This window comes from Mytilus trossulus, chromosome 6 (assembly GCF_036588685.1).
Source record: "Mytilus trossulus isolate FHL-02 chromosome 6, PNRI_Mtr1.1.1.hap1, whole genome shotgun sequence".
Taxonomy (NCBI): Eukaryota; Metazoa; Mollusca; class Bivalvia; order Mytilida; family Mytilidae; genus Mytilus; species Mytilus trossulus.
This window is the reverse complement of record NC_086378.1, coordinates 23,260,458-23,283,907: the sequence shown is the minus strand read 5'-3', so window position 1 is coordinate 23,283,907 and position 23,450 is coordinate 23,260,458. Positions and strand designations below refer to the sequence as shown.

General features: G+C 32.1%; 1 protein-coding gene across 1 annotated transcript; it reads left to right on the top strand.

Moving 5' to 3' along the window:
* Nucleotides 1–667: 667 nt before the first annotated feature.
* On the top strand, nt 668–21,846 carry LOC134720946 (NADH-ubiquinone oxidoreductase 49 kDa subunit-like). The gene is made up of 13 exons (XM_063583551.1): nt 668–805; nt 2,804–2,919; nt 5,739–5,851; nt 7,715–7,795; nt 12,629–12,749; nt 14,407–14,594; nt 15,270–15,433; nt 17,151–17,270; nt 17,914–18,043; nt 19,036–19,131; nt 19,611–19,694; nt 21,277–21,334; nt 21,734–21,846. The coding sequence occupies exons 1-13, from the start codon at nt 705–707 to the stop codon at nt 21,769–21,771; spliced, it is 1,410 nt and encodes a 469-aa protein (XP_063439621.1). The 5' UTR covers nt 668–704; the 3' UTR covers nt 21,772–21,846.
* The last annotated feature ends 1,604 nt before the right edge of the window (nt 21,847–23,450 follow it).

The following is a 23,450-nucleotide window of genomic DNA, read 5'->3' as shown; positions in this document are numbered from 1 at the left end:
GAATACCATGAATACTTTTCACTATATGATACAACCGGTAGTGTAGCTATAATCCGACAACCCTAAATTCCGCCAGTCCAGTAGTCCGACAGTCCGATAGTCCGACACGAAGCTCTTCTGCTGAGGGTAGGGGGCTCGATCTTCTGCTACAAAGGATATCGATATCGTCCTATATAAATTGAATACATTTTTGTAACTTCATTTGGGTGTAAACGCGTTTACCGAAGTACATTGTGTATGAAGCGCGGAATCTTCGCTCTCATCCCATAGTCGTATTAGGTCACTAACACACCATATAACTGATAATATTTAACATGAATGTTAATGATTGAGTGATTTACATCATTCAACACATATACATGTATGAAGTAACAGAACTACATAAGATAAGTTATATATAAACTGGTGAATACAAACATAAAAATCATCATAATAAATAATATAAAATCTTTAATAAAAATGAAATAAAAGGGGGACAGTTTTTAAAATCATTACTCTTCAGTATAAATAATTTGATTTAAGGAATGTCTGTGTAATTATTATTGTTTTTAAATTAGGTGTGTTTCCTTGAGGTGTGACAAATAGAGAGAAGAAGGTAAAAGACAGGAACGTGACCTTTAATGAGCACTTCACTGTGGTATAAAAAGTATCGCAATCTACACTTTACCTTTAGCTACACAACTTCCGGAATTACAAAACCTGAAATGGCAGCGCTGGGAAGCTTGTTACGAAAGGCTTCTCCAGCAGTTATCAATGCATGTCGGAAACCGTTGCTGGCTAGAACAAGTCCTCTTTATTATGCACAGTAATTTGCTGTTATTTTAACTCATTTCTAACACGAAATTACAAATCCAGGACGTTAGAACGTTTGTCCTTGAATCACATATTTCATAACAAAAATTATTTGCATTAAAATAGTAGGCATCTTTAAACTTACTGAGAGATTGTCACAGATATGGCGAGGTGGACTGGAAATTATTAAAACTTCAGTCAAACTTTGCACAACTTGTCTTAGAAACATTGCCTGTTTTCTATAATAAATAAACCAATTTTTGGTTTTGACCCAAGAATCACACTTAGCTTGACCAATTACCATTTGGCAGTTCTTACTCTGTTTCGCAGCATTTCTGTTAAAATGTATTATCATTTGTCCCAATGTCTTCATCACTACTGAGGGGGAAATGACCTTAATCAGGACTCCGAGATCGGGTGTTTTTAAGCTTGGAATTTTCAGGTTCCGGGAATCCTTTTTTGGGATTTCGGGACGTCAGGATTTACTTGATTTAAATTCAGGACCTCAGGATTTCGTTTTTTGAAGTCCAGGATTGCGGGATCAGGACCGCTCCTATCCCCCCTCACTACTCAGCTTTTCATAAAATTGCATTTGATATTGAGACTTTGTGGCCTCGAATTATAGCATGAATAGGTTGACCTAGTCTGATTAGTGAATATCTTTGATCTGACATATCAATGACATTGTGATACATTAACCAAAGTTTCCACTAGTTTCTGTCTTCGTTATCTTGTAACTTATGCAAATACTACCTAAAAAATCAAATATTTGGTTGTCTGTATATTTTTATTTTAAAATGTCAGCTGCTTGACAAAATATGAAGCCTTTATGAACTCTTTAGATACACTCAGTCAACAAAAAGCTTCACATTGTGACTCGCAGCTGATATTTTACAATAACAATATGCAGAAAACCTGATAATATTAAAGTAACTCAGCTGATATTTATGTTTCATACAATCAGGGTTTCCGCTGGCGGTTTCCATTTTTGCAACTTGCCAAAAAAATAATAATTGTGGCGATTAAAATTAGTAAATGGCGAAAGAAATATAACGATTTATTTTCAGCCATCTTGTTTATTTACTTTTTTTGGATTTCTCTGATTTTAACGATCAGACAATATTCGGAATTCACCTTGAACTCGTTAAGATTTTGAAAGAAAATCAATAATCAGCTGATTGCATTTATAGCTATGGTCAGCTATCGACATCAAAGGACTGATTAATAAAGGTGTTGATTGTATGATATATGGTTAAATGGCTTCTGTCGCATGTCACAAAAGGGATTCATTAACCACATTTCGACGCACGTGTTAGAAGCAAAATTTTTACGCTCGTCGCTTCCTCTCTTGATAGTCCAGAAAACTGTTGTTATGACGAAAAATGTTCAAAAGCAAGGAAGGTCTCTGATTTGAAACTTTATCATTTAACTTTCATTTATATCCTTGATTTGAGCAATGTTGAGTGGGTACTTTAAAGTCGTTTCAGTGACACACGTGTTTCAAGCATATACTTTGGTCTAGGTTTAGAAAAGAAAACTGTCTTTATGAGAGTAACCCTTCAATGTAATGACTACACCTTGCCTTGCACGAGGGATCAATTTCAAGTTTATTTTGTTAAAAAAAACACTTCTTATTAAGGGAAAAGGGGGGGGGGGGGTGCTGGAAAAAAGTTAATTTAAAAATAAAATATATATTTGTGTTATTTGGCGAAAAAATAATAAAGTGGCGAAAAATATATTGCTTTGGCGAAAGAGGTGGCGAAAAAATAATTGACCCAGGGGAAACCCTGCAGACAATGTACCCTCAAATACTTGGAACTACCCAATCTTGCATGGGAAAATAACAATATCTCAACATTTACCTGAACATATCACCAGTTAGTCAAAACTATACGATTTGACAACACTTATACATGTTATAGATACATACATGTAAGCCATATGACTGTCACCTTACATGCCCTTTTCAGTGCGATCTGTTTGCTTATATTATTTCTTTCATTTATTCCAGACAAGAAAGAGGAGGGAAAGTATGGACACCAGATAAGGATTATTTAGAAAAGTATCTTTGTCCAGTTGCTTTCCCTGATGAGAAACAAACTGACTGGGAATACCCAGCAATTACAGGTTTGCATATATCAACCTACATGTACTAAGGTGGTACCCAACACTTTCACTAAAATTAATTTGGCTCTTTTAATTTGCATTAAATTTTGTCAAATTATTTACTTTGACCCTTTAACAAAAATATAACAATTTAAATTTTTTTGAACCAACCGTTTTGTCAGAAAAATTACACTGGTATATAGCAGATTGTCAAACACCAATTTCGATCATTGAGAAGCTTAATATTCCTTCTACAACACAATGTTATTAAAAAGTTTAGCTGACTTTACAGAGTTATCTATCTGTAGTGTTAGGTACCACCTTAAATAACATGAATAATAAATCAGCTGTTAAAACAATACACATGATGCAGCACATTATCTTTTGTTTAATGGTTTTTGTCGAGCCTGCAACTTTTGTTGCAAAAAGCTCGACATAGGGATAGTGATCCGGCGGCGGCTACAGCGGCGGCGTTCGCTAACTTCTTAAAAGCTTTTTATTTTAGAAGGTAGAAGACCTGGATGCTTCATACTTTGTATATATAGATGCCTCATGTTACAAACTTTCCCACAGTCACATGTCAAATGTCCTTGACCTCATTTTCATGGTTCAGTAACTACTTGAAAAAAAAGTTCAGATTTTTTGTAATGTTAAATTCTCTCTTATTATAAGTAATTGGATAACTCTATTTGGTATGTGCTTACCTTGCAAGGTCCTCATGCCCGTCAGACAGTTTTCACTTGACCTCAACCTCAATTCATCATTCAGTGAACAAGGTTAAGTTTTGGTGGTTAAGTCCATATCTCAGATACTATAAGCAATAGGTCTGGTATATTTGATGTATGGAAGGACTGTAAGGTGTACATGTCCAACTGGCAGGTGTCATCTGACCTTGACCTCATTTTCATGGTTCAGTGGTTATAGTTAAGTTTTTGTGTTTTGGTCTGTTTTTCTTATACTATATGCAATAGGTCTACTATATTTGTTGTATGGAATGATTGTAAGGTGTACATGTCCAACTGGCAGGTGTCATCTGACCTTGACCTCATTTTCATGGTTCAGTGGTTATAGTTAAGTTTATGTGTTTTGGTCTGTTTTTCTTATACTATATGCAATAGGTCTACTATATTTGTATGGAATGATTGTAAGGTGTACATGTCTAGCAGACAGGTGTCATTTGACCTTGACCTCATTTTCATGGTTCAGTGGTTATAGTTAAATTTTTGTTTTTTGGTCTGTTTTTCTTATACTTTATGCAATAGGTCTTCTATATTTGGTGTATGTAATGATTGTAAGGTGTACATGTCTAGCGGGCAGGTGGTTCATGGTTCAGTGGTCAAAGTTAAGTTTTTGAGGTTTGGTCTATTTTTCTTATATTATGCATTAGGTCAACTATATTTGGTGTATGGAAATATTTTATGATCTATATGTCTGTTACGTAGGTTTTATTTGACCTTGACCTCATTTTCACGGCGTATTGCTCAGTGTTAAGTTCTTTTGTTTTGGTCTATTTTTCTGAATTTATAAGCAATAAGTCATCTATATTTGTTGTATTAAAGAATTGTTAGCTGTACATGTCAGCCTGGAATGGTTCATCTGACCTTGACCTCATTTTCATGGTTCATTAATCAATGTTTTGTTTTCTTGGTTAATGTTTATGTGACAGTTGTAATAAAGCTTTATATTTGGTCTCTCAACATAATATCTATGATTAGTAAACAAGGCGAGACATTTCAGTGTGTGCACTCTTGTTAAATTATTTAAAGATTTTAATGAGAAGCTCTATAATATTTTATAGGGTTAACAAATGTATATCATCACCATTATAACTGCATTGCAATAATTGTACTTTCATTAAAAAGTATTATTCTTAGTAGAAAATTAAATTGCATGATCCTGCAAGTGCAATTAGTTTTCTACAATGCATCAAATTTCCAATTACTTAAATACTCAATAACATTTTCCATAAACAAAAAATAGCCTAGGTTGTGACTTGATTACTGATAAGGCCAAAAAAAAATATATGTCTACTATTTCCTGCTTCCAAGGCAAATAAATCACGGTTGGTAGGTCAGGATTTTTAAATTTTTTTATTATTTTTTTTTGCACTCCGTCAGATTTGCAGTTGGTTAAATGTCATGTTTGGTGAGGGTTCTGTACCCCAAAATGATTTAATCTCTTTAAAGAAGCGTTAATTGAATAATCCTCCCAGTGCTGACATTTTTTAAACTTAAGTTGTAGCACATTTGTGCTGGGAGCAGCCATTTTGATTGTTTGGGCACAGTAAAATACGGTTACAACTTTTCCAGACCATATACGATTTTTTTTCCAGAATTGAATAAAAAGATCTAGGATCGGGGTTTGAGTCAGGGTCGGTCGGTAAACAGGAAACAGACCTATATTTTTTTTGGCCTAAGACAACTGTCCACTAGAGAACAAATGACAAACAGTTAAACATTTATAGGTTACCAAACAGACTTCAACAATGAGCAAAAACCATAATGCATTGTAAGTTATAAACATGGTAAAAGGCACAGAAATATGTCTGAATTTTGATAGAACATGTACAATAACCTAATTGACTAAGGGAACAATGTACAGGTAAACATGGAGTTGTAGGTACATTTTGTAGTAGGCACACACCATAATAAAAAAAAGTGTTCCTAGTAACATGAGTAAGTAGATTTCTTTGCAATCAGCAACACAATGACTACATATATTATCCAGAAGATGTCTGTCTGTGATATGCTTGAAAAAAATCAAAATAGTGTCAAGAACAGAACCTTACAAACTTTTAACAGACCTAATGACATGACCTTGCATTAATATCTTTTTATTAGTTATGGATGAGCATCCCTTGGAGAAACAAGTACAGAATATAACAATGAACTTTGGACCTCAGCATCCAGCAGCTCATGGTGTATTAAGAATGATTATGGTTTTAGATGGAGAAGTGAGTACTTTTTTATTTGAATAACAATGGTCAATAATAATCATGATAATACATTATGCACGATATTGTAATCATTGGGATATTTCTATTTTCCTTACATCAGTCAGAGCTCAGACATAAATAAGTCTGAATCTGCTTTTGACTCATAGAGGTCTAAGTTTGTAAGTTTTAGGATTTGTCTCCCTTTAATATAAGACAAAATACGACTTGAATAAGTCCAATTTTGTTAAACAAGAAATAATTGACCAGAATCAAAAAGTTGCAAATATCAGGGTTGGCTAAAACCCGGGTTTTATGAGTATTGCCCAGCCCAGTGGGAAATACTGGGAAAACCCGGGTTTTACTGGGTTTTAGTGGGTAATACTGGGCAATACTGGGTAATATAAAATACTAGTCTGAATTTTATAGAGAATCCAGTGATCAAACACAAATTTATACATTTAAGATAACCTTTTTTGTTTGTCTGGATTGGTAAAACTGTAAATCATAAAGCAAAAAACTTTTTTTTAAATAAATATACATCCTATTAAGGATTACCAATAACATGATAGAAAAATTACATTTAAATAATGTATATACATGTATATGTACTGTCAATAATTAGTAAGTAATTATTCTGATTAGAATGCAGATTTGTTTATGTAACAATAATCACCCCTTTCAATTTTATAAGTGTTAATGGCATGACCCTTAGGGTGTTTATTTAGCAATATGACAAATGTATGAATGTATAACATTTAAATAAACAATTCACTAAACATTGTAATATATTTTTTTTAAAGTATGGATAATTGAAACAATGCTTGGTAATTAACAAGGTTTCCTTAAATGTGCAAATCTTGTATTCTGGCTACATACATGACATAGAAGGGAATGAAATTGAATTTTCATTCTTTTAGAAATAACTGTCTATGGTTATCTGTATAAAAAGTATATATTTAGCTGTAATACTATGTAACTACACCAAGACTTAACTATTTTATATTAAAATAAGCTTAAAAAATCATATTGCCCAGTAATGCCCAGTATTCCACATTTCTGGGAGTATTGCCCAGCCCGGGTAATACTTTGCCAACCCTGGCAAATATCGACTCCTACAAGTCGATGAGTGATCAAAATTGGTTCACTTCAAGACCCACGCATACTTATAAGGAGGTCATGCATCTAAATCAAATAATGACAACATTGAAAGCCAATGCTTTGTCTTCTAAAGAAAAATATGAATGAGAGTCTAAAAAATCGGAGATAATGTTAATTAACCTTACAATGCTACCACCTGGAATCACACTTAATGAGGTAAAACATCTGTGTTTAGTAAAGATATTCAATTAGATAATTAAATATAGATAGCTCAAGTCCTTGTGAACTCTCATACAGGTTTTTGCTGTCATAGGTGGTGTAGTTTGGCCACAAAGTAACATTAAGTTTTTTCACCAACATAAAAAGACCTAAACAAGTCTGTCATTTTCTGACTTAGATAAGTCTAAATTTGAAACTACATTTTTATAATAAATACATGTTTTGACTTATTTAAGTCAAAAACAAAAATCGACTTGTTTATGTCTGAGCTCTGACTGTACATTGATCGCCAAAGGTGTAACAGGTCTAAAGTAAAAATGTCAACTCTGTCCGTCCAAAAGCCCTTGGGTAGGGCTTCTTAGAAAGGGAATGATTCAACATTTTTTCTGCAGCTTTACAATGTTGTATGGAGTAAGCAATATTAATGTCCTATGTAGATCATTTCCTGTTTGCCGATAGTTTGAAATTTTACAACACTTAATGTTTAGTGGCAAATATTGCATGGATATTCAGGGCAATATTTTATATAGAGAGCTAATTAATTTCACTGCATTTTATTTTCAGACTGTTGAAAGGTGTGATCCACATATAGGACTTTTACACAGAGGTACAGAAAAACTCATAGAATATAAAACATATACACAGGTAACTACTACCATGACTACTAAAAGATGGTATACTATTTAGTCATATATCATGTATATAAGATACCAATATTCAAACTTAATTATTATACCCAGCTTGAAAAAGGGGGGCATACTGTTTTACCTCTGTCTGTCCATCAGTCCGTCTGTCCCATGAATATTTTCGTTGCATTTTTCTCAGGATCTAATTGACAAGAATTTCTGAAATTTGGTTTCAATGTTTATATTAGTCAGCTTTACTGTATGGTGCGTTTTCAGATACATCAGTCAACAACTTCCTATTTACCGAAATATTTCATTAGGGGTATCATTAATGAGCAATAGCTCACAATTTTACTTGTTCATATCTCTCATGACTGATGGACAAAAGTGATCACTTCACCATGTATTTTTATCTGGACCATGAAAATTTGATTATTTCTGCATGTACAATATCTTACTCCCCAAAATATATGGGATTAACTTGTGTCTTTCATCATCTCTGCATCATGCAGTGATGATCTTCCTCTACAACACACAAGTTAGTCCAAACTATAGTAGCATAGAAGATGCCAATTGAAGGCAAAGCTACCATATCCAGGGTTCTGGTTTAGACGCGTATACGCGTCCTGGACACATGGAAATCGAGCTGGACGCGTCATTTTTTAAACGTGTGAGTCCCTGGGACGCGTCCTGATTGGATCCCCTGAGTCCCAGAAACATGGTTTTACCTAGAAGATTAATGATATGACATTGTTTTGACAAGTAACTAAACCGGAAGTCGATGTCAAAACATCGATGTGATGGGTAGAACAATATTTTTGACAGCTGATAGATTTATAATTTACATAATTTACATTGTCTGCATGCTCGCATGGTTGAACAAGCCAATAAATGGCGATCATGAGGCATTTCTCAAATTGAAAAGTAAACATTCTTCGCAAACTATTTTTCAAATACAAATGCTTGACTGTACCTTAAATGAAGTGAATATTAATCCAAACTAAATTATTAAAAGAAGAATAATCCAAAAAATAAATGAATTACTTGACCACATGGTTTGTTTTGTTTACAAATATGTCACATGATCATTTGAGGTGGGAAAAATACTTGGGGAAACACCTAAGTAACAGACAACTCTGTCTGGATATTTATAGACATTTAAAATAAACAGCTGATATGGTAGTGCCATGAAAGTAGTTAAACTTGGTGTATATAATTCAATCTACACTAATTTAATTGGGAAAAGGGTGTAGAGGTGAAGGGGTTAATTTGTTTTGTAATTTTAATAAATTTTGGTAACTAAAAATGACAAGACAAATTCTTTAACTGAGTTTATTATTAAATAGTCCATTCATATTAAAAAAAAAACACAAAAAAAACCCTACCTACTGCCCTGATCTTTTTTTTGGAACTCTGGCTTTGGAAACCAACATTCTTTTCAATGTGGCCCCACATCAAGGATATGATATAGACCCAGAAAGAAGTCTGTTCATTAAATATATATATTTTGAACAAAAACTATTTAAGAGGTCATATTTTTTATTGATTTAATAAAATCTACCAACCCAACACGCATGGTTTAAGTTGTATTTCGTCACATTTCATCATATTGTGACACAAAAAAAATACTATTACATTGCATTCTGGACTCATCAAAACCTTTTGGGACTCACCATTTCTAAAAGTGATGAGTCCCAGGACTCACCATGAAAAATTCCTAGTGAGAACCTTGCACATCCATTATGATGAGCTACAAACAGTGAACTTGAAATTTTGAACTTCCTGTGATTAAATCACGTCTTGTATTGTCATGACATATTTTGAGCGAAAACCTTGTCCTTATTGACTGTAGATGGCAGTGCTTTTTTGATTTTGATTGGTCGATGCCACCAGAGCTCCAGATAAGCTGCGTATTTGCGTGATCACGCAATACAAATAATAGAAAAGCCAATGCAATTGTCCATTGAAGGGTTCAACAACCCAATTAATTCAACGGAAAACCCAATTATATGCCAAAACCATGAGTTCTCAACCCTTTTATTGGCTACCGTTTGTGTTATTTACCCTTATCTGTTTACAGTCATCGCGTAAACTGTTTTTATAATATTTATAATTGGAAATTTCCTGTTGTTCTAAAAATAGATCCCTGCATCAAGTAGCTGAAATGGGTCCCTGTTTGAGTTTTCCGTTGCTCAATAGGTACACGTGTTTTTGTAAATATTTCGATCTTCTCGGTGTTTGTCCAATTAGCGTGTGTCATGTTGTCATATTTTTTTCGCATTGCTCCGGATTTTTCATAACATACATCGAATTAAAACGAAAGTGAATGTCCAGTTTAAATATTGAATAGAAGCATGTTTTTGGCTTATTTTGGAAAACTGAGGGAAAGTTATAATGATAACAAGACTCAGCCAGTGTCTTTAGGAAGTGTCCATCGAACGCACGGGCGTGTGTGCGTACCATAACGAAAACATTGCTAATAAATACGGGGTTTCATCAAAAACGAATTCAGTTGGAAAAAGTGAAAGGCCCAATCAATTATGAAATGATAAAGCATCAGAAATCAAAAGTTCTAATAAAAGACAACTAAACCCAGATTTACGTAAATTGAATGAAAGAAAATCATTCAAGTATAATTAGAGTTTATATACTATTTTTTATTCATTTTATGGTTAATTAATGAATACACACACCATGCACACAGCCACTGATCAGGCACTGGTCTCAGGATTTATTATATAAAGGTATAAGGCGAGTGCCTGTGAATGCACATATCCTTTTTTGTGAGAAAATACAAAACTGGCAAAAGGTTTGAAACAGGACACAAATTAAACCTACAATTGCTCCTCAGTGAATAAACCAAATAAAACAGCTAGCAAATAACCCTAACCATAACCCTAAACCAAATAAAAGAGCTAAAGAAAGACAGAAACATATTAATTTAAGATGGAAAAAAATTGGCCCTTTGGGGTTGATATTGCCTTAATATTCAATATTGTGTCAAAGAAAAAACCCAATACATTAAGGAGCTTGGTGGTGAAAAACCCAATTTGATATTAACCTGAGGGGTGAATTGGAATTGATAATGCAATTAAAAAACTTTATCACCCAATTATATAAGAAAATGGTGGGTAAAAACCCCAATTTATGAATTCTTATCTGGAGCTCTGTGCCACTGCTGGTGGACGTTTCGTCCCCGAGGGTATCACCAGCCCAGTAGTCAACACTTTGATGTTGACATGAATATCAATAATGTGGTCATTTTTTGGGGGAAGACGGCTTCAAGCCGTCAATCCCCTATGGGGTTGACCAGAGTGACACTCCCTCACATCATTCATTTTGTTTTTATACATGTTATAGTTATAGTGTGGAAAAAAACCCAACAAATCTTACTTAGATTGAAGAGAAGGAGACCCAGAAATGAATAGTTTGACTTTAAACACTTTTTTACACATTTCCCTTCTGTTTCTCACGAAATTAAAGTATCTTGAACTCTCCTTTACACTATTTACGTTTATTTTACAATCCGGAAAAATTAGTATGACGAGATATTCTAAATATATCCAACCTACATTGTATTTTATAGTGACGTCATTCTTGGAAGAAGCAGGGATGTCCTTCACCAGTTCACTGGTTATTTAAATCATTCTTAGAGATGGTGCACTAATTACAAATTTGTATTTGTTAAATCTAAACATAATATTGTTTACTGTAGATGATTTAAACATCAACATACAATACTTTAATTTGTAGGTCAACAACTTTCAAAATAAACAAAGATCGTGGGGTTACATGAGACAGGGGAAAGACACGATTTTATTACTTTTTTCGGGTCTCACTAATCAGAGACAAAAAGCGTCAAAAAGCGACACGAAGCTTCAAGAAGACTATTTAGCGACAAGAAAAAATTGTTCTTCTTGCCGCTTCTTGTCGCTAATTAATGAGACCACATTTTTCTGTAAAACTTAGAATCTTCCTCCAATTCAGGAGCACATCAATTGATGAGTAATTATCCACTAAAATAAAAGTTAATGTATTTAAACACTTCAAATGTGAAATTTCATTGGATTAGTAGTCTTCTATTAAAACTAAATTTTTGTGTATCCACATAATCATTGTAATGGTAAAAAAAAAATCAAAAAAAAATCATTTTGTAGTTTAAACATATTTATAATTTACAAATATATCAAAATTAAGATTGGGAAACAATCTTCACACAGTTTACATCACTCATATTGTTTTTTTTTATTAGTACCTGTTTCCCTGTGATGAGAGTTGTAACTCAGAACTTTAACAATGGAAATTTATAACTGAATAGATTTTTCAGTCCACACTTTCTAAAGAAAAAACTTAGAAATCTAAGAGTACTGTCACAAAAAATGGAAAATGGCCCTAGCCTGCAGTTCAGTGGTACACAATCAAGATTTCAAAAAATGTTGTAGTTGTTGTGAAATGACAGAATTCAGTTGAGTTTTAGATAATTAGCTATCAACTTTAATCAAATGTTTAGATTTAGAAGATGCAGATCTCTTCCATTGGTCCAAATTGAATCCTAAACTCCAAAAACATAATTAAAAAGAAACAAGGGCCGTCTTTCCCCTCAGAGCTATTCAGCTCTTTGATTTTAAATTTCCTGTTTACAAAACTTTGAATTTTTCAAAAAAAATAAGGATTTTCCTATCCCAGGCATAGATTACCTTAGTCATATTTGGCAGAACTTTTTGGAATTTTGACGAAACGCGCGTCTGGCATACTAAATTATAATCCTGGTACCTTTAATAACTATTTGATGATAACTCTTCTTGAATTTTTACGGTTGAAGATGTACAATATTTTTGTGTTTTTTTTGCAGGCTTTACCCTATTTTGACAGATTAGACTATGTGTCTATGATGTGTAGTGAACAGTGTTATTCAATGGCTGTTGAGAAACTTCTTAATATAGAGGTACCAGAGAGGGCAAAATGGATAAGAAGTAAGAATTAGTGAATGTGAATATGTGAAGTACATGTATTATTAGTATTCATATCAGTTTCATTATGTCTCATATTACATTTAATCAAACAAATGAAGTTAGGTACATGTTGGTAAGGAGAAAGAACACTTTGGTGCCAAATTTAGGACTCTAGTGAAACATAAGATGTCAACAGCAATCATAAGCAAACAGAATTTTGCACCAAATCCAGGTACAGAAAATATTTTGCTGGACTTGTCAACCAAATTTCATACTGGTCCCTCGTTCATAAAACTTTTACTCAGTACTCAAAGTACAAAATTTGTACTCTAAAACACCAAATAAAATATTATAAATTTGACTGGTTGATTTCTGAGTCTAAGTATGATATATAAAGCAGACTTGGGGTCAATTACATTGGAATGTAATTAATTAAATTACACATTACATTGCAAAAATGGTCAATTACACTAATTACACATTACACAGTTTTTGAAATGTAATTAATTAAATTACAATTACTTTACTAAAGTAATTAATTAAATTACACATTACATTTCATCATAATAATTTTTTACCAATGTTATACATGTATGTATAATGCATGTGTAAAATATCCATGTAAACATAGTTAGGGCGTTGCATTTGATAATCATGAGTAATTTTAATGTTTTGTCATTTAGTCTGCATCTCTCTGGTCTGATCACTTTGACAGCAATTCTCAAAAGTATTTCTATAGGAGCTAATGTGGCATATATTGCCTAATCAGAACATGGAGGTATTATACTTCCATAATGTATATAATGTCTAAATCTTAGCAATATTTTGCTAATTAGATAAAATACAGTAACAGTGGAATTGCCCCTGGTCATTTTAATCTGATTAATTGCTGTTTGTTTTTACAACTGTTAATTTTTATCTCTATTTAAATCCTTTTGAATATACTTATTTGACAAACTGATTGTGTGCAGTAAATTTAAATTCTTAATGAACTCTCATAAAGATTTTTCACACATTTTTTTTGGGTTTGTTTAACAAGGTGATTAACTACTTTTCAATCTATTTAGTTAAATATCTTTATTAAAATATATTTATTTTTTCAAGTTATAAGACTATTCAGAAAAAAATCTGTTGGTCAAATAAGTAATATAAAAACTTCAGAATAAATTTCAGAAAGAATTTAAAAAATAAATATAATGGTGCAATTTATATTATTAAACACAAATACTTATCATTAATACTATAAAAGTGCATGTAATTGAAATGTAATTTAAAAGTAATTGAGCATTACATGCCTTTTTCATTGTAATTAATTAAATTACCATTACATGTAATTAAAAAAATGCTCAATTACACATTACATTCAATTACATGAAAAATTGTAATGCATTACACTTAATTACCATTACATTTTCAATTACCCCATCCCTGATATAAAGTATAATTGATAGGGGTTTGAACTGGAAAGAATGATTTCAATTGCATATAGTTTAAAAAATAAAACAAAAGACTTAGCAGATTTTTTTTACTTATTCTATATCCACCAACAATTTGTTCACTTATTATTAGGTGATATGGGAAATACATACTGTACACACATGCCCTTATTATGTACTCCCTTACTAAAGTCGAAAATACATTCACGGTAAATAACAGTTACAATTCACTCTACTTTCAGCCATGTTTGCTGAAATAACTAGAATATTAAATCACATTATGGGTATTGGTACTCATGCTTTGGATGTTGGAGCCATGACACCTTTCTTCTGGTTGTTTGAAGAGAGAGAAAAGTTAATGGAGTTTTATGAACGAGTGTCAGGAGCCAGATTACATGCAGCTTATGTCAGACCTGGGGGTGTAGCACAGGTTAGTATCATGTGATTTGTGGAGGTGTGTCATAAATAAATTATGATTTGAATACAAGACTTTGAAAATTTATAAGCCAATGATAATTTTACAAACCATAAAAATTGACCTCTACATATGAAAGTATATTTCATACCAACTTGAGCAATGTTTTGAAAATAGATTACAATCATATGTTTTAAAACTTTATACAAGTGGTTTCTTTTATCATATCTTTATTGATTTTTCTTAACATGATGTAATAAAAATTAATATATACATGATAAAGGAAACCACTTATAAAGGGTTGAAAAAAAAATCAGTAGTCTGATTGCCTATACATTATAGCATCACATATATCCTACAGTCAGTTGGCAGGTTTGAATTATATCGATATGGTTATATTGAAAAGTGATGTTTTAAATGTCAATGTATGAAAAAGCAGTTTAATGCAATTGGCAGTTTCAGAATCTAAAGAATCATGGGTAATTTCGATGTTCGTATGCTGAAATGAAAATAATGTCACGTCATTGCTTGAATTTCCATTGTTTATGACATTTCTTACCAATCACAACTTTTTTTGTGTACACTTTTGAAAATATTAACCAGGAAGTATTATATTCTGACACGGCAAATTGTCAGATAAGTAATTAAAACACAGATCAGTTTTTTGTATGACCTTCATATATGTTTCAGGATCTGCCATTAGGTTTGATGGACGATATATACCAGTGGTGTCAACAGTTTGGACAGCGTATTGATGAAACTGACCAGCTGTTAACAAACAATCAGATCTGGAAAACACGAACTATAGATGTGGGTATTGTTTCATCTGAGGATGCTCTCAATTATGGTTTCAGGTGACTATTACAAAAAAACTAAGAAGTAGCTTCTCACAATCATTCAATCTTCATGGTGAAGAATTGTTAGTTGCTATTTAGATAATTGCAATGCATACTTAAGTATCTGGTTTTTGCCCTTCTTAATATGCTGTTTTTTATGGCCCCTCAAAGAAGTTGACAGTGCCATATAGTTTTACCCTATTCCGAAATTCCACCATTCCGCAACAAACCATTATACAGAGTTTTTTTCTAAACGCCTTCAGAAAGTGGGCTGATTTTTGGTATGTGAGTTAACCATGATGAGTTACAGATCAAGTTTAAGTTTCGTTCCTCTCCGCAAAGTTTGCTGAATTTAAGGGCTTTGGACTTTGATAAATTTTTGAAAATCACATTTGTATGGACCTTTTTTTCTAAATGCTTTCAGATATTGGGCTGATTTTTGGTATGTGAGCTAACCATGATGAGTAACAAGTTTAAGTTTTGTTCCGCTCTGCTAATTTGCCACAATTAAGGGTTTACAACTGAAAATTGTTGAAAATCACAGTAATACAAACTTATTTCTATAGCCGCCAGATTTTGAGCTGATTTTTGATATGTTAGACTACCATCATTTTTGTGTCGTCATGTGTTATTAAAATTGCAGATTTTTTAACTTTTTAAGACAGGGCCATTCGTGTCACTTTGACAAATCTAGTTTTGTTGACTGGATTTTTGCGACAAAAATGCTGGTTATTGTTTTGGGGATGTATGGCGGGTGGTTGGGCATGGGGCAACCAAATGTTGTCTGTGCAATTACTCATGAATCGTTCAACCAAATTTTTGGAAATTTTAATATGTTGTTACTGACAACAAAATGAATGTCAATTTCAATAATGCTGATTTTGACTTTTACCGTTCAGGAGGTATGGTTCTTGAAAGATAAAAAAAATGGTGTTTCCAGTTGTGTCCGTGCATTTACTAATAAACTGTTCAACTAAAGCTTTTCAAATTTTAATATGTTGTTACTGATGATAAAATGGAGGTCAAGCTCAATGATGTCGATTTTGACTTTTACCGTTCAGGAGTTATGGTTCTTGAAACATCAAAAAATGGTGTTACCGTTCATGTTGTTGCATTTACTCATGAACCATTTAACCTAAGCTTTTCAAATTTCAATATGTTGCTACTGATGACATAATGGAGGTCAAATTTGATATTGACGATTTTCAGTTTTACCCTTCATCAGTTATGGTTCTTGTGTTATTGTCAGGATACAAATATATGTTAATAAATCCGGTTTGCTATCATTGTGACAGCCTCTTGTCTAGCACTTAATATAAGTGTTTTATTTAGACTTATTTCCTCATAGTTTGCAATCCAAAAATTTACTATATACATGTATATGTGAACCTATGAATTCCTATTTTTCACTTTTTTTGTACATGTTTTGTCATCAGAAATTATTTGAAAGCCAGCTTTTCTGTTCCATGCATGGTCGGGTTGTTGTCTCTTTGACACATTCCCCATTTCTATTCTCAATTTTCTTTTAACATTAATGTGAAAAAGATATTTTTTAGTACCAACAAAAGACAATAAAATTAACATGAACAACGTTTTTTTGTTTGTTTGCTAAACAGTTTGTAGCATAACTGTATACCAGCACAGAACAATCATGGTCAAAAGTATTTTTAGATTAGCCAAAGAAAGCATGCATTAAAATTATGCATTATTTTATATTTGAGGTTTTTTTTTTCAGTGGTGTCATGTTACGAGGATCAGGTATTGAGTGGGATTTAAGGAAGGTCCAGCCTTATGATGCTTATGATAAAGTAGAATTTGATGTACCTATTGGAAGGAAAGGAGATTGCTGGGACAGGTATGTTTTAAGAAAATTATCTCTACATAAAAGAGCAGCTCATAAGAAAATAATATCTACATAAAAGAGCAGCTTGGAAGAAAATAATCTCTACATAAAAGAGCAGCTCATAAGAAAATAATCTCTACATAAAAGAGCAGATCATTAAAATGTAGTGAGATTTTTTTGTGTGCAGAAAAACATATAATGCTAATCTGAATTATGTACTGAAAAAGATGAAATATTTTACTTTTGTATGGTTCTGAAATTAGAAAATAAATAGCTGCCAAGTTGGATAGAAATGGCAAAACATGAAAAAAAGTTTCTGCAGTGTACTGCAAATTCAGAAATTACTGTGTGCATTTATTATTTGGTCATTTTAGACTTGAACGCAAATTTAATTTTTGCAATTTTGAGAAAAATCCTGTTTGAGTCATAATAAATTATTTCAAAATGCAAGTTTAAATTATTGGGATTATAACCCTGTTGCATTTCTTGCAAAAATATCTGAATTTACAGTATTCATTATTAGTTGTAAAGAATATTATTGGTATAAAGCAAGCTTTGTTCATAAGTTGAACATCTGAAAAATCAAATGTAAATGCAGTTATAATTGATAAAAAATAGAATATTTGTTGCACCACATTTGTATCTCTTTAACTAGGTATTTGATTCGTATGGAAGAGATGAGACAGAGTTTAAGAATTATTCTCCAATGTTTGAATAAAATGCCAGCTGGAGAAATTAAAGTAGATGATAACAAAGTGTGTCCTCCAAATAGAGCTGAAATGAAGGTAATTAGGTCAAAATTAGCTGAAATGAAGGTAATTAGGTCAAAATTAGCTGAAATGAAGGTAATGAGGTCAAAATTAGCTGAAATGAAGGTAATTAGGTCAAAATTAGTTATTGGCAGATTGCATATTTTAGTGCTAGTATAATGTTCTGGCATTTTGGTTTTCAGTGTTGTCATTATCAATTTTAAAACATGGATTTATTAATTTCTGTTCTTTTTGATTAAACATAAATCAAAATATACTCAGTGTTCTTGGGCATTAAGTAGATGTTGATTTCGAAGGTTGTATCAATTTCAACTTCTGAATTTAAATAAACAATAAACTGTTTCACTAGGTTGAATATACAGTATTTATTCAACTGATTTTCTTTAAGAAGAATTATTCTTATTCTTGAATGGTTACTTTACAGAGGTAATTTCATAAACAGTTTTTCGTACGGTGACCTATAATTGTTAATATTTGTGTCATTTTGGTCTTTTGTGGATAGTTGTCTTATTGGCAATTAAACCACATCTTCTTTTTTATATTTCACTTAAACTTAAATGCATTTCTTTTTTTTTCATCTGTTATGGCCTGCAGTTTAAGGATGAATAAATAGGGGAGCAGTTATATAATTCTTTTTAGTTTTTATGCTCCTCACAGAAAAGAAGAATACAGTGTTTCTCTTTTTACCTTTGTCTGTCTTTTCTACTTAAGGTCTGCAAGATAAAAGCAGATGTCTGTCATGTGACACATCTCATTTTTTCAAGAATTATGCCCTTTTTTATGCTGAATATAGACAATATTTTGTTTCTGGACAAGAACTTGAGCAGGCCTATACCTATCAACTTGAATTTGGAAAACCATACAAAACAGATATAATTTGACTAATTTCACTTTGTCTTTAAAAATAAAAGTGGGGCTATCTGTGTTCCATAGACACATACAGTTTTCATAGTTTTGACTTCATGACTTCTCTTAAGCACACATTCTACACATTATTTTCTTTTCAGAATTCTATGGAAGCCTTGATTCACCACTTTAAACTGTTTACAGAAGGATATAATGTACCACCAGGATCAACATACACAGCTATAGAGGCACCAAAGGTAAACCATCATGATGGAAACTTCAGTATGCAAAGTTTTTCTAATTTTCTCTAGAACATATCTTTCAGTTATATGAATATCCTTGCTGTGTTAGCATTTAGGCTATTGAAATTACTTGCCATCATAAACTTTGAAAAAAATATTTTCCACTGAAATCATCACTTCACCAATTTGAATTTGAACTTCACCAATTTGAATTTGAACTTCACCAATTTGAATTTGATCTTGAATTGAATGATGCTAAAGGTATGAACTATAAACTTAATATTTTTTTTTTATTCTACACCTCAACTAACTTGGCCATCATACATGCCATATGTAAAAATAGAACTAAAGTGTAAAATGCAAATATTTTTTTTACTTAAGTTTTATGTTTTGCTTAAGAGGGTAAAAAATGTGACTTATGTTTGCAGTTTGCCATGGTATATGAGGAGAAGGTTATTTTAAAAATATTTGATGTTTTTGCTTGCTATTTGTAGGGTGAATTTGGTGTGTATCTGGTATCCGATGGAACCAACAAACCTTACAGATGTAAAATTAAAGCTCCAGGATTTGCTCATTTGGTAAGTACTTATAATAATAAAAAAATATGGATCCATGTATGTAATAAATATGCTATTTAGTGGCAGATCAAGAAACTTTTTTGTAAGGAAAAAAGGGTGGGTTGGTGGCTACAGTCATGCTTCAGTGATTCCCTATATAATCAACCAATTTTTTTCCACAAAAGGGGGGGCTATGCTATTGCTTTATTAAGATAATCAACATTACAAGTGCCAAATGTGGAGTAGGATCTGCTCACTCTTCTATATAATCTGAGATCATCCCTTGTTTTGTGTGGGGTTGGTGTCTTTGGTTTCTTTTGTTATATTTTTATGCCGCACCTACGATAGTAAGGGGGGCATTATGTTTTCTGGTCTGTGCGTCCGTTTGTCCGTTCGTTTTCGTCTGTCTGTTCGTCCGTCTGTCCCGCTTCAGGTTAAAGTTTTTGGTCAAGGTAGTTTTTGATGAAGTTGAAGTCCAATCAACTTCAAACTTTGTACACATGTTCCCTATGATATGATCTTTCTAATTTTGATGCCAAATTAGAGTTTTTATCCCAATGTCACGGTCCACTGAACATAGAAAATGAAAGTGCGAGTGGGGCATTCATGTAAGTACTGAGGACACATTCTTGTTAAAACTGCTATTTGTATTTTGATTTTATTTTTCATGGCATTTGTATGTTTTGTTTCTACTAATTAGTTTGAATATCCTGTTGGTATCTTTTGACTCTTTATATATTGTTGTTTTTTTCCCTGTGGCCGTGTGGTCTAAGTAGTTACTACTGTAATCACTAGCAAGTCAACACCGAGGTTGTGAGTTCAAACCCACTTGTGCAGGTGGGTTACACTGTTGAATTCATTTGATATTTAGATGCAATTCCATCTATCTTGTGTCTCATATTTTAATATAACTGGTAACAGCGACCTGAAAAAATGATTTCAGATAAAAAGAAATTGTATCAATTCCTATCAAAATATGGTAAAATATACAATTCTTTTAGAGCAAGAGTTAATACCCTTTTATCATCTCTCAAATTCCGTCACAAATTATACTTGCTATGATAACCATTAGACATAAGAAAACTGTTTTTTTTTAAGTTTAAATTTCTATTAGCCTTGCTTGATTTGTCACAGTTATATGATAAGAATCTGAAATAAGACTTGGTTGTACAGCATGTAACAATATGATTAGTCCAATAGGAAATTTGTTTACCTTTTCAAAAAGGCGACCAATGGAAATAAATAAAACTCCCAATGACATCATTTCAAAACAGCAGATGCCTAACGCTTTCCTGTTAAAAAAATTATCATGTCGCTGGGATGTAACCTGAGTATCTTTTAAAATTATGGATGGAAAAAATGTAAAATACGATTTTGTCACATTACCAAAATTTTCAATGTTCTAAGTGCTGACCAGGTTTTTAATGCCCCATTATTATGCCCCTCTTGTGTTGTTGAGAAATGTGGTCTGTCATTGCAATTATTTGTTTTCATTACCAATAACTTAATGATTTTTCCATTCCCTAAAAGGAATGTTTGAATTTCTCTCTTGTTCACAATTTGTTATTCTAGATTCAATACATGTTTTTGTTGCATATTTCAGGCTGGTCTGGACCATATATCAAAAAGACATATGTTGGCTGATATTGTGGCTATTATTGGTAAGATATTTGAAAAAAAATATTAAAGAAGGTCATAAGTTATTTATAGAGCTTAAAGTTCACTGAATTTTACAATTAGAGGACAAATTAAAACTTAAAAGAAATATTTGATCTTATTAACTATACACTTAAGGAAAAATCTATATGTAAGCTCATCATTTGTTTGAGATTTTAAGCCATGTTTTTTATGAACACTTTATCGTTAGTACTTAGAGATCAAGATATTAGATATTAAAAAAATCACATGTTGATAGATATATGGAATTTAAAGTTGATGAAATGAGCTTATTTCAAGTTGTTTTACTATTTTTATTGCTTGAAAACTATTCCAAGAGTTTTAGATAAAAAAAAAATTGATTAAATATTTTCAGTCAATGTGTTATATCCGTTTATTTTCAGGAACACTCGACATTGTCTTTGGAGAGGTAGACAGATAACTTTTAGATACTAAGTCAGTGACATTTTTTGGAGACATTATTAAGATATGTTGTAAATAAAATATTTATGATTTATGTGTTTTCTCTAATGTAAAATAATTGCCTTTGAGTGTTCCTGATGAAGATAAATTCAGAAAAGGACTTTGGATGCATGACATTTATAACATTGTTTTCATTTTTGAAAGCTTTGATGACACATTTTGATCATCTGTTATTCATCAATAATTTAATTTTGGATGTAATGCATCTTCTGATTGGCTAACGTTGTTTTGTTTATCAGCTCATATACATAATTTAGTCATGTGACCGTGACATCAACAACGTTTTTTCATGGTTTACTCAGGTTAAAAATGGAATTTAGAATTAAATTATAAGAAATGAATGTTATATTTTTTTCGTCTATTCAAAATAACATCAAAAATTGTGGTGCCCACTTAATGATAACCATCATAAAGAGAGACCAAAGATACCAAAGTTTCTTCAAACTCATAAGAAGAAAAAAAACTGAAAAGCCATGGCAAAACAATATACCGGTAAACGATCAAAAGACAAACAATATTATACAAAACTCAACAATCTAAACCAAAGACCTAGCTACATGATCCTCACATAATCCCAGATGATTCTGAAGGGTAAGTAGATTCTGTTCAATGTGTGGCACCCATTATGTTGCTCATGTATGTACAAACCCAGTGGTAAGACTAAATCGGTAGATGACATTTGAGGAAAAAAGGACATGATTAAGGGAATGACAATTGGAACATAACTGTCTTCAATTGTGAAACTGGATAGTCAACCAACTCTTGTTATCTGTAAATTTTCAAATGGACGATTTTAACTTAACCACTTGAAATCTTGGTTTATGAGTTGCCTAGTGAGCAGCAACTCTATCTTAAACAACATCTGTACTGATATCTCATGGGTCGGTCTTAAGGATGTTCGCTTATGGAACGCCTCAGCTGTCTTCTGTGGAACTCTGATATTAAGTTATGTTATTCTATCATTACTTAAATGACATAATAGGTTTTGGCATTACGTAATGATGTTTTGATATAACTCAAAATGGAATAGTCATTAAATAATGATATAACATGACATGCTTTTGTATTGACTTGATACAGTTTTGTCCTTTAAAAGTTACTTGATGTGGTTCTTTCATTACTCGATGTGATTTCACCATTATTTAATGTAGTTATGTCATTAAGCAATGTGGTTTTAACATTACTTGATGTGTATGTAACATAACATAATGTTGTTTCATTACATGATGTGGTTTTGTTTTTTCGTAATGACGATTTGTCAATTTTTTTTATGGCTTTAACATTACATAATAATGTTTCAATATTTGACGATTTTACACTATATGATGTGTTTGTTTCAGTATTTGATGTGGTTATCCGATCACTACTACGAGGTAAAACCATGTGACAATTTGGAAAAAAATATGTTCTATTTTTAAACCAATCTCCATATGTCGTTTGTGTAATGCGATTTGGATGAATACTGCCATACTTTAAGTTAAAGTTCAAATTTAAGTTCTAGTTGTTGTTCATAGTTGTTTGGGTTGGTTTACATTAATTCGGACATGAGGGGTATATCCCTTAACCACTTACCTTTTTTTCTTAGTTATGAAATAGAAGCAGTGTTATTTTAAGTTCGTATATGATTCCAAGGCACAC

Bases quoted from the DNA above. Each gene is read 5' to 3' on its own strand.
- LOC134720946 (XM_063583551.1), top strand. From the start codon at position 705: ATGGCAGCGCTGGGAAGCTTGTTACGAAAGGCTTCTCCAGCAGTTATC. The intron at 18,044-19,035 runs GTAATTAGGTCA...TTTTCTTTTCAG, and splicing joins CAAATAGAGCTGAAATGAAG to AATTCTATGGAAGCCTTGAT. The intron at 19,695-21,276 runs GTAAGTACTTAT...TGCATATTTCAG, and splicing joins CTCCAGGATTTGCTCATTTG to GCTGGTCTGGACCATATATC.